This window comes from Stylophora pistillata, chromosome 2 (genome assembly GCF_964205215.1).
Source record: "Stylophora pistillata chromosome 2, jaStyPist1.2, whole genome shotgun sequence".
Classification (NCBI taxonomy): Eukaryota; Metazoa; Cnidaria; class Anthozoa; order Scleractinia; family Pocilloporidae; genus Stylophora; species Stylophora pistillata.
In genome coordinates, this window is record NC_142520.1 from 45,931,704 (window position 1) to 45,948,743 (window position 17,040).

At 37.2% G+C, this 17,040-nt stretch overlaps 1 protein-coding gene and 2 pseudogenes across 2 annotated transcripts; all 3 read right to left on the reverse strand.

Annotated features, from left to right (window-relative positions):
• Positions 1–1,854: 1,854 nt before the first annotated feature.
• LOC148739848 (mRNA-capping enzyme-like) lies at positions 1,855–8,142 on the reverse strand. Its single transcript, XM_088747449.1, has 7 exons — positions 7,934–8,142; positions 7,312–7,421; positions 6,327–6,430; positions 6,154–6,242; positions 5,758–5,833; positions 4,233–4,263; positions 1,855–3,556 (listed from the first exon to the last, which is right to left on the reverse strand). The coding sequence occupies exons 1-7, from the start codon at positions 7,992–7,994 to the stop codon at positions 3,401–3,403; spliced, it is 627 nt and encodes a 208-aa protein (XP_088603575.1). The 5' UTR covers positions 7,995–8,142; the 3' UTR covers positions 1,855–3,400.
• A 1,694-nt stretch (positions 8,143–9,836) lies between these two features.
• LOC148739849 (sodium/bile acid cotransporter 7-A pseudogene) lies at positions 9,837–11,722 on the reverse strand (annotated as a pseudogene).
• Positions 11,723–13,220: 1,498 nt separating this feature from the next.
• On the reverse strand, positions 13,221–16,182 carry LOC148739850 (uncharacterized; annotated as a pseudogene). Its single transcript, XR_015996209.1, has 2 exons — positions 15,053–16,182; positions 13,221–14,138 (listed from the first exon to the last, which is right to left on the reverse strand). The product of XR_015996209.1 is annotated as an uncharacterized LOC148739850 (transcript).
• Positions 16,183–17,040: the final 858 nt, after the last annotated feature.

The following is a 17,040-nucleotide window of genomic DNA, read 5'->3' on the forward strand; positions in this document are numbered from 1 at the left end:
TTCAAAATTTGGAAGACATTCGTTTTCTATAAATTTGTTCATATTTGTTCATATTTTCATAGCACTAGTTGTATTTACGTTCTTACATTCGTAACAATAATTATTGCTCGCGACTCACATCAGCGATATCGCTTTATGCGTTAGTGTGATTCCACGCTAAATACCCTCTCTTCCGGTTGACGTATTGACCAATCAGAGCGCGTGTTTACTTTAAGCTATGCGATTCTATAACGTATAGTAACAGTTATAACGTATAGTAATAGTTATAACGTATAGTAACAGTCGACGCAAAACCCACCAAATCGCTCAAATTCGCCATTTAGAGCCACAGAAACGAGAATACATAGCAAGTGAGGTAGGTTTACATTTATTTTGAGCTTTAACGCAGACATTTCATGATATAAGTTTACGACAATAAGACTCTTTAATACTCTCCCATACATTCCTTTATATTTCGAATAAACAACCAGACTCGTCGCTTGTCTAGGCCCCCTGTGCTTCAGCAAGCGAAATGATAATACAATCGATGGCACTATATCTTTCAACGGTCATCTTCCAAATAGAGACAGACAGATCGTTAATCTTGGTACACCAATAGCTAATGATAATGCAGCAAATAAAAAATACGTTGACAATCAAGTTGCCACCAATCCAAATACAGGTCTTGTTGTTTTGCGTGATGGAAGTCAAGCAATGACTGGTGACTTTGATCTCAATAATTTCAAGGCAATTAACTCTGCGGCACCTACAGCTGACACTGATCTTTGTGACAAGACATATATCGACAGCGAATTAGCCAAGAAACATGATGTTGGAAGTGTTGATCTGAGTGATTATCTCGATAGAACAAAAGGTGGAAATATTGAAAAGGTCTTGAATTTTACAAGTTCCCATGAAGGGCAAAGACAAATAACAGGTATTTCAGATCAACCATTAAACGGTACGGCTGTTATTAATTTGAATAAGTTAAATACTGAACTCAAACAGAAGGCTGATGCGGACGTAATGATAAATGGATTGAGTGCAAAACTTGAAACAACCACATTTAATACAGAGATAGCGAAAAAGCCCAATGCTAGCTCAGTCATGCTTTTAGATGGAAGCCAATCTATGACTGGTGACCTTAATCTCGGAAACAAGAAAGCAATTAACTCAGCTGCACCGAGTGGTGGGACTGATTTATGTAACAAAACATATGTCGACACCCTTGTGGGTACGACCAAAACAAACCTTGAAAAACATGTCAATGACCACCTTGCTCATAGCGTCACAACCACTAATTTGAAAAACGATCTAGATTATATCATGAATGGTATTGAATTTGGCGATGAAGATGATATCACTGGTAAAACATCAGTTTTCAAAGACTTTCATAAATTCGACAAGAAGACAAAACCATTTGATCTTCTTGATTCATCAAAAGGTTATTATTCAAGTAGATTTGGAGTAAACATGTACAGCGCAGCAAAATCAGAAGACACAGTCGTGTGTGAAATGTGGTAGGAATCCAATAACGTTGATCCCAATTCAGTAACTCTATCTGCCACAAGCTCTGTTGAGACAATTTCAAGGCAGCGCAGCAATCGATTTTCAAATCATGTAGTAAGCTTCATACACATGACAAAATGGAGTAACACAACACCAAATTATCTTACGTTTGACATTGTAATGAAATTCAAACAAAATATTTCAAAATATGATCAGAAACTACCAGTTTGGGTTGTAGTTTACGGCAGCAAGGGATATCACAATAGTTTACCTGAGGATGTTTGGGATAGATGGTATTCGTTTTATGACAGCAAAATGTGCATTTATCCACAAATGGTTTTGACGAATGAACCACAGGAAACTAAAAACAACAACAATTTAACATTTATATAACGCAAACTACTATATAGATAATCAGTTAAGGTGAGATCGGACGTCAGAATTCATCAGGCGCAATATGCAGCCACTTCAGTTCATATATTGATCTCACCTTCCCTCCCCAATTCACCCTAGACTAGACACTACACAAAGATAGACCACAACACCGGGCACTACGTACCCTTTTTTTTTTCCGAAGGTGTGTGGGTTCTTTAACGTCCCACAATTTTTATCACAGATAAGGGCTTGTAAGACGGGACCTCCATTTATCGTCCCTATCCGAGAAGACTAGAAAGTCTAACCATTTGCAGATATTATTACAAAGGCAGCACTTTCTTCTCAGTTATTTAAAGACCCTGAGTTATGGTCCGGACGACGACAAAGAAATATGTCGGTGATATCAAAACATCTTTACAAACAAAAATCAATGCAAGAGCAACTAAAACAACGCTAACGAATGCGACAAAAAAGACTTGGTATCGAGGCGGTCTTGCTCATGACAATATTTCTAGAGTAAAATGTTATATTTATGGAGCATCAGATCATACAACGAATGTAAAACAGAGTAATAACGCTGATTTTACAGTTAATGGTTCCGATAACACAAAACTCATAATCACAACCGCCAGTCTGTACCAACTCACATTTATAGACGGTATCAAGTCTAAGCATTTGTCACGTCTCAAGTTTATCTTGAACAAGCATTTTGTGAACACAACAAATGGAATTACCCAACGGGTGTCTCGAAAACACAGACCTTGAAAACACAGACCACAGACCGCAGACCTCGAAAACAGACACGCATTAGTCACGCAATGCCTCGCGTGACTAATGCGTTATGTCAATCAAATTGTGTTTAAGACATGTTTATTAAGTGCGAGAATGAAAATAGCAAAGAGGGGAGAAGAATGTTTAAAGAGTCTAGATGAAGTCTGATTATAAAGCTTTAAGAATCCGTAGGAGGTTCGAGCAACGTATGTACAAAAACTTGGAACCGAGACGAGTTACATTGGTTTACTTAAGTCTGTGCAGCAGTTTTAAATATTCTCCCATAAAAAAGTCCTTTTTTTAACATAACCAAATGTCGAAAAAAACTTTTCGAGAACTGCGATGTCGAGGCCTCGAAAATGCGTACGAGACTAAGGTATTACAAAATATGCGGCATCTAGTAAAGTTTGCGGTTTGTCAAGGTCTGAAGTTTGTCAAGGTCTGCTTATGAGACTAAGGTGTTACAAAATATGCGGCATCTAGTAAAGTTTGCGGTTGGTCAAGGTCTCAAAACCTAACGAACAACGCAGAGAAGACTCTTCGACCTCTGGATTCAATATGAAGACGGCCAAAGGAATTCAAAAAAACTTCTGGAGGCCTGTGCTCACCTCGTGCAACCCATGTAAATTAAATTAAGTAAAAATTAAGTAAATTTTGATAATGATAACCATTCACAAAAAAAAAGACCTCCATAAGGAGCCACAAACTCATAAAAGCCAATGACCAAAAGATGAACGTAAGTTCTCCTTTACATCAAGACTAGCGGCTAATCGTCTAGGGCTAATTGTCGCTGAGTCCTTAAGGCCTCTTCCTCACGGCACCAATCAGGAAGCTCAGGGAAAGTGATGGATTCTTTTGAGCCACCATAACGAGCAATTAGGTCTTGCAAATAGTCTCTTTTATAAATTCCTGGAGGGCGACACTGCAAAAATTTGTTTAAAAAAGCAACTAAGATTGTTCATGCCAATTGCTAAATTTTTTTATCATGTATCAACTGCTACAACCTTGATAAAAATCTAGATTGCACCACTACAAAAAATATCAACCACATTTCCATCTAAAAACGCTAAATTTCTCCCCTTCCCCCAATTCAGTGCTACTTGAAATCTTTAGAAAAACCGTGTCCTTGCAGCATGTGCAGCACTGACTGACAATAGAGAGGGGGGGGGGGGTGGGGTGGGAGAGGGAGGAAGAAGGGAGTGTCTTCTCCCAGAATGGGCAAGTGCAAATTGATATGAGATCTGAATAACAATAATTGCAATTTTTCTTACATTTTTAATGATTGACTGGCCTTGTTCCTTACATGTAGCTGGATTATTTTGCTGAGATTTTCAACTCAATAGATTATGTTTTAATTCAAAATAATTTACAGTCATTAAAATTCCACTATATCCTTCATTGGCACAAGGTTTGTATCTATTAATAAATGCTCTTCCTCACAGTTTGCCTTTTTTTTTTTTAATACAACAAATCATGCTCTCCAGTGTGCTCCATAATATAACTTAATAATTGATTTATGCTAGATAGACATGTGAGTGAGTAAATTGATGAAAATGGAATATTGTATTCAGTTTTAATGATTGAATTCAAACACAAACCTGTGCAAAACAGTCAATAGCTGCCTCAATACTATAAAAACACAGAATAATAGGAAACAAAAAGTTAACCCAAAATATAAGAATAGCACTGATTACATGTAGTCATTGATCCAAGGGATTGATCTGGTAAACTGGGCCCAGTTGTTTGAAGGCTGACTGGCACTAACCCAGGGTTCATGATATTTTACTCCAGGTTTCCCTGTTTCTCTATTCAAGATCCTTTCTGGGATACTCTTCCCTATTCTTTTTAGAGCATCCGATCATCAAATTTGTAGACACATAATTATTATATTTACATAGAACTTTCTTTTAAAGCTTTCAGATCTGAAATGAAATTTCATGCTAACCCTGAGTTATCCACACCCAGCTTTGAACAATCCAGTCCTGGATCCACATGATCAATCTGGTAAACTCTTTCATTCATAAGACTGACCATGAAATCAACTCTTTAACTCCCATGAGTGACCAAGACAGAATTTCTCCTTACAATAGCAGTACAAGATCATGCAGACCAATGATGAAAAAATTATTAAAGAAAATTGTTATCCAACTACACTCTGCAGAGTACACATAATGCCCAAACCGAGTACAAATATCATGCAGGATTTGTACTCCTGCCAGAGAACTGGTTAGACAGGTTTTCTTGCATTGCATCATAAAATCGACAGATTGGAATTGAAGTCTCTAAAAAATGGTAGACAATTTAAATTGTTTTCTGACAACAAAGAGTCAGAATGATCCAAGTTTATTAGATAAATCAAATGAAGAAGAGCAGTTAGATGACAATGAAATTTCATCATTTATTGAAGAAAATAGCAACATAACAGTGAACAAATTCCGTTCCGCTTTGCATTGCAATGCATTGCATTGCAAATATCCACAAAATTTGCCTGCACTCAGAAATAATAATTTGGCATATTGGCTGATAAATAACTTATAAGACACTTTGGTGTTGTATCGCTGAGTATTTTCACTCGTTATTTGTATTTTAACTCACCCTACAGGCTCGTCAAAATATGGCACAACTTGTAAAAATACTCAGCAATACTACACAACAAAATGTCTAGTAAATAAAGATACATATATATATATATATATATCAGTTGAGGAATTAGTAGAGGATCCAATAACAGATTCGCCAAACTAACATCATAAGAATTGCATGGAACGTAGTAGGAGAATTTCTACTGGGATCATAGGAATGAAAGAGTTAATCAATTATTATTATTATAATTACTATTATTATGTATAATTATAATAATATTTAATATTTAGAATATTTAAAGAAGTTCTATCAACACGCTTAAAGCCATCCTCTTGCAAAAGAATTGAACAAAGCAAACTTAGAAATTTGGAATAGCACTTTGCTATTTAAAGATGAAAATACCAGTGAGTGAGAATAAACCAAAAGGGAAAAAAAAGAAAAAAAAAAAAGATGACTGAGGCGGAAGGAGATTTATAGAAAAAAACTTTCTGGTTTAATAAACCTGCATGGTGTTAGAAATTATTCTTACAGCTCAATTACCTCCAGTTATCTCTTTCCACTAGGTATGCAATTATCAAAAAGCCAGTCCTATTGAAACCATGTGTACAGTGAACACCTACAGAAGAAAAACACACAGTCATACAAGCAAATTTGAGGTCTTAAGTAAGTTTGAACAGGAATTGTGTGGTTCATTTTGCTGGAGCTTATGAATCTAGTTTCTTTTGCATTACGGGAATAGCTAGGTTTATGATACTTTCCTTTTCTTTCTAATTCATCTACAGCTCAAGTAAACAACTGCTAATGCTCGCTATTCCATAAATCTGTTAAGCGTAAATACCATAATAGAAAACAAAAGTTTAAATCAAACTGCTGTCTGTTCTAGTACTCAGAAAACCATGAAAGTACAAGACAATTCTGACAAAATGATACACCAACCTATTAATTCCCCTGGGTTGTCACTGAAATAACGGTCACACATTCCAATAAATAACTGAACTTGCTCTCTCGAGGGTGTCTTCCTATGCCTACAAAGGGATCAACAAACATTAGATACATTATAATCTAAAAATCAAATGAATCAATTACAATAAACAAGAGATGGTCCAAACCCCTGTAATTGCATCTTGGTATGTCTGATTCCTGTCTCTTCCACAACTGTTTTGTTGTAAAAACGACTTGTGTTTGTCAGATCAATGATCAATCCCAATCGCATCTAAAAACAAGGACACATTTTATAGAATTAACTTACTTTACAAATATTAGAGAGTTTAAGCATGATATTTACAGCAATTGGCAAAAAACAAATTGAAAAAAAAATTTTTCTTCTTTTCCTAGGGTCCTTAAATCAACTCTAAAGAAGAGCGGGAAAAAAATTCCATGTGTAACATCAGTTTAATTAATTAATTAAAAGCTGACAGAAGACAACAGAAAGTTCAATTTTGGCCATTTGTTGTTTGTTATTTGTTGTTTGTTGTAAATCTCATTCCCTCCCATGAGTGATCAAGGCAGAATTTCTCCTTACAATATCATTACACTATCAAGCAGACAATTAAGTAATGAGAATTAGGAAACAGAAAATCAGGGGGTTATCAGTTGATCCAATACCAAATTCTACAAACTAACATCATAAGAACTGTATAGCAGACAGTAAGAAGAATTGCTAATGAGATCTTGGGAGTGAAAGGGTTAAGATGTGAAAATTCTTGAAATCAGATCTTCAGTCACCTTATTTAGATCAGGTGAGGGGAGAAAGGAGTTTGGGAAACAGGAGGGGGAGGGGTATGGGAGATACAGGAGAAAAAAAATGAGACACTGAGGTGCAATGGTGAAAATAATGTTTACCAACTATCAATGGACAGTGTCTTGCAATAAAGAACAGTAGAAGCAAAGTTGGTAAAGAATATGGTAAATGTGTCTGAGGCAGGAAACATAGGGGAGACAAGTGCTCTCAGTATCCTGATACTCTTATTACCCCCCAGCCCTTCCCCCCCCCCCTCACATCCCCCTAACCATCTCCCATTACCAAACAACGTAATAAATATCTAACGAATTAGAGCTTCTTGCTGATAAAGAGAAAAATCAACATGCACAAACCTGTAGGGACTGGAGATAGGCAAACAACATGGGCAGCTGAAATCGATTTGCCTCTGGGATTTCTTCATCATAGCGAGGGCCTAATGGTGTTTTAAAGGCAAGGAACTTCTCTGAAAGAAAAAGTTTGTCCAAATAAAAATTTTCAGCTATTTCTGACCCTTAACAAGTTTAATAAAAGACATCTATATTATATATGTACATGGGTCAAAATTCTCGGTTCTGACCGGAAATGAAACGACTAAGAAGTGTAAATTCTCAATCTTAAAAGAACAAATTGTTCTTAGATTCCTATATAATGCCGAGTGTATTAATAAAACAACCATTTTAGGGAAGGCTTTGAATTACCACCTTGAATTATGCAGAGGAAACCAAACTCGAAACGTTTTAATGATGAATTGTCGTCAACAAACGCAAGGGAGTTCACACGAACGTAGTCTACTTTGTAAATGATTCCTCTCTAGACTTCTCACCTCTTTAGTCACTTAAAACACTTATAACAGAGATCTATGACGTCTTTTATTTTCAGATCCTTGCTTTCCTGCTGACCACAGAGTCCCTTTAATTGAATCAATACAGATAATAAGGTTGCGGAACTAGAGCGAGATCGATTTATTTAACAAACCTGCAATAATCTGACTTTTTCGAGGACAATTCAGCCATCTCGACGGAACAGACATTATCATGAGTGTCCCTCAATAAGACTAACTGCTTTATAAAGAGATTTTAATATATAATGATTCAAACATCTCCGTCATCCGGGATATTTTCCCTCAATTCCATTTCGATGCGTAGAACGACAGCCATGTTTGATAACCTCGTTGTTGTGCGAAATGTTCCTACCCATTCTCCTCGCAAATCCAGATCGTTGGGAGGAGTGAGGAGTGGACGAAGAAAAAATAGGCTGCATATAATTTATAGCTAGTGCTGCCGTATTTCCACAAACAAAGATATACAAAATTAGAGTAACTAATTGACACTAAACTAATAATAAGATGGTAACAGATAATCATACTACCAATTATAATAATAATAATAATAACTTGTAGTGGCTAGCTCAAGGAACTTACCTTTTTTCGCGCTTTTCATAACTTCTTTTCATAGTGCAAAAAAAAAAACCCAAAAGCTAAAAAACGACAGCACTTTTTTGAAAAAAAGCTGCCTTTTTCAACTTTTCACCCTCAGTTAAAATTCAGTAAAAATATGACAGTTTTGCATTTTGTCCACTTAAACATACATCCAAAAATATGGCATTTCAGTTTTTCTGCTGTTCTAAATAATCAGAGTTAATTTTTTTTATCGAAAAGTAGAATTACCAGTCTTTCACTGATTACTAGTATCCAGAAACCAAAATTGGCCACTTAAACATACCTCCAAAATGATGATATTTCAGAATCTCAGCTGTTTAAACACATAGAGTTAATTTTTTTTTTTTTTTTTCATCAAAGTGTAGAATTGCTGGAGTCTTTCACTGATTCCTAGTATCCAAAACCCAAAATCAGCCACTAGAGTCCAAAATTCAAAATTGGCCACTAGTGTCCAGAATTTGAAATCAGCCACTAGTGTCCAAAATCCAAAATCAGCCACCACAGGCATCCCAAGCTCACATCTCGAGGAAAAGTGAAAGATTATTTCATGAAAGTGTCACACATAGTCATAGTGCCACGCAGTGTTAAGTTACTCAAGAATAGTTGAGAATTTGAATGTGTCATATGGAATAGTATAAGGAATGAAATATGGTTGATTTACAATACTAAATATTCTGAAATATGACCTGTTATCTCATAATAAGAAAAACTGTGGTGACAAAGCAAGCCCAAAACAGCAGAAATTGCCCAGAACCACAACCTGCATGGAGGGAGTGAGTGCATTTTAGCAATCTTATGAGTGAAATGTTCATATTTTGGACTATCCCACCTATTCACCTCCTAGCAGTAAAAGAGACAAAATTACAAGACAGTAGAGAGTATAATTCCCTCATTTTTCTGTACATTGAGAGAGATATTGCAAGTAGCTTTGTGGTTCTTGAGTGCTACATACTACAACAGTAATATTCACCTCAATGTCAGCAAAAGGGGCACAGCAGGTTTTTACACCATCTTCAGCGGCCTATGGAAAAAGTTATAGAAACCTCCATAAACATTCTCTCACTTTCTTTGCAATCATCTCTATCTTACAGCCCAAATAATTACATCAGATGCTGGAATCAGTTTTGACTTGCTTAAAATAAGTGTTGGAGGGAGATACAGTGGCCTCATGGTTAGTGGGCTCAAACCCAGATCAGGTAGTGCAGGTTGGAGTCCTGGTTAGGGACATTGTGTTGCATTCATAGGCAAGACACTACTCTCACTTTACCTCTCTTCCCCCAGGTGTTTAAATGGGTACCAGCAAATTTAATATGCAGGTGGGTAACTCTGACCTGGACTGGCATCCCATCCAGGAGGGGGGGGGGGGGTGGGGGGAATAGAAATACTCCAAGAAAGGGGAGTTTAAACTTCCCTGCACTTAAAAAATCATAAATCAGAAAACTGCACTTCATATTTATTTAAAAATAAGAGTTATAAACTGCATTTTTCCTTATTTCCCAGTATTTATAAGTCAATTTCTAGTTTTGATTTCCAGTGCATCAAACAACAAATTTAAAGTGATCTCTAGTTGGTTCCCTTTAATTGATTCTTCTAAATACGTTCTTCAATTTACATTTAATGCAGGCTTGAATGCAGACTGAGTAAAATAATTTATCTACCAACTTACACTCATGTCATACAGTATGAAAACATTCACAGTATTATTTTCAAAGATCTTTTTTATGGCCCATGTCTTAAGAGCTATTGCTTTCCTCATGCATGTTTACATTAAACCTAGCTGTTTTAAATACCGTATCATTTCCTTGTAACAAGTTAATACAAAGTACCTCATGCACTGCAACCCTTTCAATACAGCATTTAAAGTTAATGCATTGAAATGTTAAAAACAGTGATGCATAGGTTATGCAATTAACTTGGGGAAAATGTTCTGCACAAATAAAAAGATTACACAAAACATTTGAGTTGTTTTTTCTTATACCTCAAGTAACTTTGGGTCATGGGGGGTGGGGTGGGGGGGGAGGTTTCAGTGCACAAAGCTTTCTATAAATTATCTCTTGCCAGGGAAAGGGCTAATTATGTTGTTCTTGGCGACACATGAGCTAAACAGTTCCAGTTCCTGCTACTTTCTCCTTCTGCTGACAACTGATCATCCATGCTTTTACTACAGGAACCAAGAGATCTCCAAGTAGAATCTGCACTGGATAATAAATGAGCAGAGGGATAGAAATCTAGGGAGAGGTAACTGTATCCTGAAAAGACAATCTTGAGCATGAGAATTCCCAATGTGAGAGATTTGTGGGTTGAACAAAACATGATTGCTACTGTGACTGCTGGGGTAAATGGAGAATCCCTCGTGGTTGCTTAGGAAAATGTCAACATCAGAAAACAGCATTGCTGACAGATTATCAGTACTGCCACTGCTAGTATGCTAGAAGAGTCGATCTCGCCACTCTTGTGGGAAAATGTGTCACAGAATGTTGTATATATTATGAGAAGAAGTACACAGCTACTGATCGTTCCAAAAGGAGGTTTGGTTTGTTCCATCCAGTCTTTGATGTACCTTCTGAGAAACTGACCTATCAGTAGAGGGAACACAACTGTCATGAACAACTGACCCACAATGGACGCAAAAGGAACCGCAGACGAAGAACCGAGGAACACAAGCAGTAAAAATGGTGTGACGAAAATTCCCAGAAAACTACAAAACGCCGAATTGAAGATCGCAGCCGCTTCGTTTCTACCGACGGCCTTCGTTAGAATCACGGCCGAGGAAACAGGTGGAGGTATACAGCCCACCACTAGGAGGCCTTTCAGAAGCCATTCATTCAACCCGCTTAGCTCTAAAAGCTTCACTAACAGCGAAAATAAGCCAGCTACAAAAGCCAGCGTAAATCCCTGAACAAAAAGGTGTAATCTAACATTGCTAAGGGCGCTTTTCAACTCTTCTGACTTCAAGGACAGCCCACTGTTCAAGAAGATGCCTGAAACAGCTATATATTTGACGGTGACTTCTGGTTTAAGAATGCCACCTTTTGCTCCAATAAAAGGGGCAAACTTAGCTAGGCAGATTACTACAATAATTCCGATCAAGGACCAGTTCTTTCGGAGCCTTGCGATCATTTTCACAGCATTTCAATATCAACCTCTCTGACTTTCCGCCATTTTAATGTTGATGATATTGCCACATGAACGGGTAGTTTGTGTGTCGTGACTTTACACTTATTATTACACGAGAAGAGCTTCCTAAGAAGCTTTTGATACCCCACTAAGACGTCAGATCAAATCGAAATGACGAAAGAAGCATTCTTTATGGATGGGAGCACAACTTCCGGATCAAGAAAAACAACAGAATAAAGAAAGCATCTATCTGAATAAAAAGATAACGAGGAAAAGAGATCTAAGAGTAATCTGGAACAGAAAACGGCCTGACGCAGTGTCCTGGTGTTTTTGTGGTCTATTTATTTTTGTTTAAAACTGCACACTACCTAAAAAAAATATTATAGTGGATTCCCCTCATTTAGAATACTAAGGAAAAAAATAATAAAATGTACTTGCTAAGATAAAGAATAAAGTGCTACCGCTGTCCGCCCCACCGAAGTCGATGAATAAGTATTAACTAATTTATAAGGGACTTTAAGCAAACCACGACGGCTACGGCAACGAGAACGTGCAAAAACAATAGATCTAATTGGCAGAACAATAGCTCAGCACGCGCGTTTTAAAACTTTGTAGATTTCTTAGCCGTCCTTTGCAAAACAACAACGTCAAATCACCAAAATTTGTGTCGTCTGCGAAGCGAAACCGCAGAGGCAAATTATTTTAATTCACATTTAAAACTCAACGCTACTTTTATGCGCTATGTTGAGTTTGTGGTCTGGCGCCCTATGAGACGGTAAAAACATGCAGCCATTTTCAAAATTCTAACTAAAAGTAGAACCTCATATTTTAATCGACGTCTTCCGTGGCTTTGCCGCCCTGACTGCTTAAAGTCCCAATAAACTAACGTGCAACCGCGTTCCGCACTCCCGCCGCGGATAAATAAGTAGTAAACTAATTTTGAAACTAAAGTGCAACCGCGGTCTTTCCTACCGAAGTTGATGATTAAGTAGTAAACTAATTTATAAACTCAAGTGCTATTGCGGTCCGCAGTACCGAAGTGGATAAATAAGTAGTAAAGTAATTTTTAAACTCGAGTGCTACCACGGTCCGCACTCCCGCAGTGGATGAATAAATATTAAACTAATTTTTAAACTGAACTGCTACAGCGGTCCGCAGTACCGAAGTGGATAAATAAGTAGTAAAGTAATTTTTAAACTCGAGTGCTACCACGGTCCGCACTCCCGCAGTGGATGAATAAATATTAAACAAATTTTTAAACTGAACTGCTACCGCGGTCCGCAGTACCGAACTGGATGAATATGTATAAAATGAAGTGTTAAAATGAAGTGCTACCACTGCCCGCACTACCGTAGTAGATGAATAACAAGTAATGTAACTTTTAAACGCAAGTACTACCGCGCTCCGCACTCCCGCAGTCGATGAATAAGTATTAACTAATTTTTAAACTGACGTGTCATCTCAGTCCGCACTCCCGCCGTGGCTGAATAAGTATTAAACTAGGTGTTAAACTGAACTGCTGCCACAGTCCGCAATCCCGCAGACCTTGAATAAGTAATAAAGTGAGCTCTAAACTAAATTGCCATACGCTAAAACCCTAAAAAGAAATACGTTAAAAGCCTAAAACCTAGCCCTAACCCTAACCCTAAACCCTAAGCCAAACGCCTAACCCCAACCCAAAACCCTAACCCTAACCCTAAACCGAAACCTAGTTTGAAGTGTTTTTTGGCACTCCTTGAATACGCAACTCGTTTAAAAAGCAATGAGCTAAGCACTAAAATAAGGTGCTACGGCCGCCTGAATTCCCACACTCGATGGAAGCTTATTAACTTTACATACCTATACCGATGAGCCCTTTATTTTTTATTTTATTTGATTTTTTATGTAATGCTGGCGCGCAAAAAGTATCGTTTTAAGATAAAGTAGTGTAAACAAGCATCCCAACGAAGGTAACTTTTAATTTAATTCTACCGGTTTAAAAATACAATGAATACAAACATAGAATGAAAGCTATACTTAGAATGTAAGAAAAGGTACTTTTACTGAAATGTTATTTTTGAAAAGCAGGTATTAAATTCCAATGTTAAAAGCGAAAACGTTTCCATTCAATGAAATGGTTTTTGAAACATTAATCTTAAAAAGGAAATCTAAATTTAGTACTATGAAGGTGTTTGTTTTTCTTAACTTATTTCTGCTTGTCCTATAGAAATGGATTTTATTTAAATGTTGCTAATTCGAGATGTGATTATTGTCCTGAAGATATTTTCTCATTGGAACTGTGATATCATTATGTAGAGGCTTGGCCAAGGCATTTTCAAATTCGTTTAGACTGACATCCGTACAGTTCGGCCAAGGGTTTGGCTTGCTTTTCACAAATACCTTGCAGGTGCTTTTTGCTCTAGGTATTCTAAATTCCACAATTCTTCCAAAGCCATCTTGCATTAATGATTCTGTAGCGGTGTTAAATTCACTTTCGGCAATTGCACGCGCTGATCTTTTGCCATGTTTGAAGGGACGATAGGATATCACAGGGCCTTGGGTCATTAAGACGTTGTCCCTTATCGTTTTTGTAGTGGGCTGATCGATGCTTTTATCACAAGCTGCGTTTGTGACTTATTTAAGAAACTGAAAAAGGAGAAGAAACTAATTAAAAACAATGCAAGTAAACTAGAGAAAGTTAATTTTCACCTCTTATTAATGAGTTATCCATTACAATAGTCGCGAAAAACATTACTGTATTTCTGGTAATATAAAGGTGACCCAGTATAACTATTTGTGTCACGTAAACAATTTTAAATAGAGAGAACATATAGGGGCGAAGTTTAGGTATGGAAATTCCTCCCTACTACGAAGGAAAGGATTAAGAAGATTATTATTCCCTAAACTTCCTGTAAATATTAGGGAGAAAAAATACTCGCCACATGGTAAGTTTCATGGATGTATATTTCCATGTTCAAGTGAATCTCAAGAACTAAACTTCTCCCCATAATTATGTTCTCTCTATTTAAACATGCGTACGTGACGCAAAAAGTGAGCCTGGATTACCTGTGGTAATAGTTATTTAGTTCGTGATTGACTGAGGTAACGTAGTAGAATAGTTTTAAAATTAGTTTAGAAAAACAAGAACAATCGCAGCACATGGGCCAATGACAAAAAAAAAAAAAAGAAAAAGCGCGGAAAAAAATTCGCGACCAAGTAATGATTCTTTTCTTTTACTTCGAATTGGCTGAGATATTGAAGAAGCACGTGTTTGAAAAATATTCGCTAAACGGTGTAATGGAAAACTACGGAAAATGCATTAATTAATGTCTACTGTCTAAACTCAAGTGCAAAGCTCTCTAAGATGAGAATAAATCATTCAAAGAGCTTTGCGCACGCCATCATTTTCTATCGGCGAATAGAATATACATTTATAGAACAAATGAAATAGGCGGATTTTCAATAGGACAAGGCCGAGTTTCTACTAAGAATAATTGGAATGTGCGCACAACAAAGGTAATTAAAGAAAAATGCAAGTTTTTGTTGTTATGATTGCTAACCTGGCAGAGTATTTCCTTCTGTGTCTCGAGGTGATTCACGAAAGATGCTGCACTTTCCAGTGTTGTTTTGGATATCGTTGTATCAGGTTGTGACGAGGGTACACCGGTCAATAGTTCTTCCGTGGCGTGATTAAAGACATGTAGAGCGCAAGCTATTCTCGGAATAAGTTCTGGCGTCGTTTATTTGGGTGGCACTTTCCCATTTCTGATGGCTTCATTGACCTCAGCTACGAACTCGTCCATTTTCTCCCTGAGTAGCTCCATCCCTCCTTCGTCGAAGACGAATTCAACGTTTTCGTTAATTCCATTTATGTTCCCGAACATTTCAGAGAAGTCACTTACTACCTCGGTGGATAAATGATCGGTGGCTGCCTCCATTTCAACAAGGGTTGGACGAAAGGCAAGGGGGGTGGCAAGGAGGATTCTATCCACTAGGCCGTGTCCTTGATCCATGCGTGCGATCAGTTTGGCAGTATTTACCAGTTGCGTGGAAACAAGGAGACAGAAAGGCGTATTTGGAAGGATCAACCTGCTTTCCTCTGTAGAGAAGTGATATGAGCAGCGCTCGCCCGAAAATAGTTTGCAGAGAAGCTGGATATCTCCGGTAGCATTGTCTTCATCGGACTTAAGAAGCTTGTTTAATATGTCGAAGATCTCTGGAGAGAGAATCATTCCTTTCTTCTTCTTCGCAAGAAGTTTTACCAGACCCGACGAGGTGGTTTTACTTATTATGCCTTCGCTAAACCTAGATTTTCCTGTGGATCCTGGCCTGCATACTGGATAGCAGAAGATTTTCCTTTATCAGACAAAAGTAACAAAAATTTGATAGGTAGCCTCATAGTATTTAAGTGACTTTGAATTTTACTATACAAACTTAAATTTTAATGTTAATTGTTAGTTATTTCAATTTCTAATCAATTAGGTCTTGACAGTATGTGTTAGGTTTTTTAGATTCTTAATCTTAGAGGCACGAACGTATTTTGAACGAGCTCTATGAGCTCCTTGACGCGACGTGGGTAAATAAAGTATTGATTGATTGATTGATGGATAATAGAAGCTCTTTTAGATTTTGATTGAACCTACAGCAAGATTAAGTGCTGAAAACCTATTGGCGTGCTGAGGGCAAGGGTACTACGAGAAGTAAAAGTGCAAGTGAAAGAGATTCCAATTGAACTTACCCGTTCTGGGGCATCCCACAAATATAGAAAATATGTTTAATGGTTGCTTGTGTGTGGTGATGTTAACTTGAGCGTTGTTGGATGCCAGTATGAAGCCTGTAGTTGTTAGCAGCGAAGGAATAAAATATCCTTCGGCACCTTCCGACGGAGAAGGCCTTATTCTTTACAAATTGATAAACATCTTCGTTGGGAAATAGCTTGTGGTACGGGAACTGGAACGAATTCAGCCTTTGTTAGTGAACTTCATAGTATTGTATGGTTTGAACTCGGTTATTTTTGCCACTTATGAGGTAATTGACTGCCCTATCAAACGCAAGTAATAGGGAAGTTGTGAGAGAACAGATTGAAACCGAGAGGTAAAGGTGCGAGCCGCCATTGTCAGTGAACTTCATAGTATTGTATGAGTAGTGTAGAAAGGCGGGTACTGGGACAAAATCGTTAAATTATCGAACATCTACGTTAATATAACGGCAAATCAGTTTACTCACGCTAATGAGTGCTCATGAGTCTGAGAAAAATCGTTAAATTATCGTGAATTCACGATAATTTAACGATTTTGTCTTTTACATCAAAAGTTTTTTCAACTCACGACTCATGAGTTGAAAATTTCATTGATGATTATTTTTGTTGTTTATATTAAAAATATGGACGTTGAAAAATTTAGTAAAAGTCTTGAAAAAGAACTGAGTGCTGAACGCTTAAGACAAAATGTTAAGAACACATTACAAGACATAAGTGATAAACGACAAGATATGCGGTTCGAAAGAGAGGAAATATTTCAACCCATTGTTAGCAGGGTAAAAGAGGAGA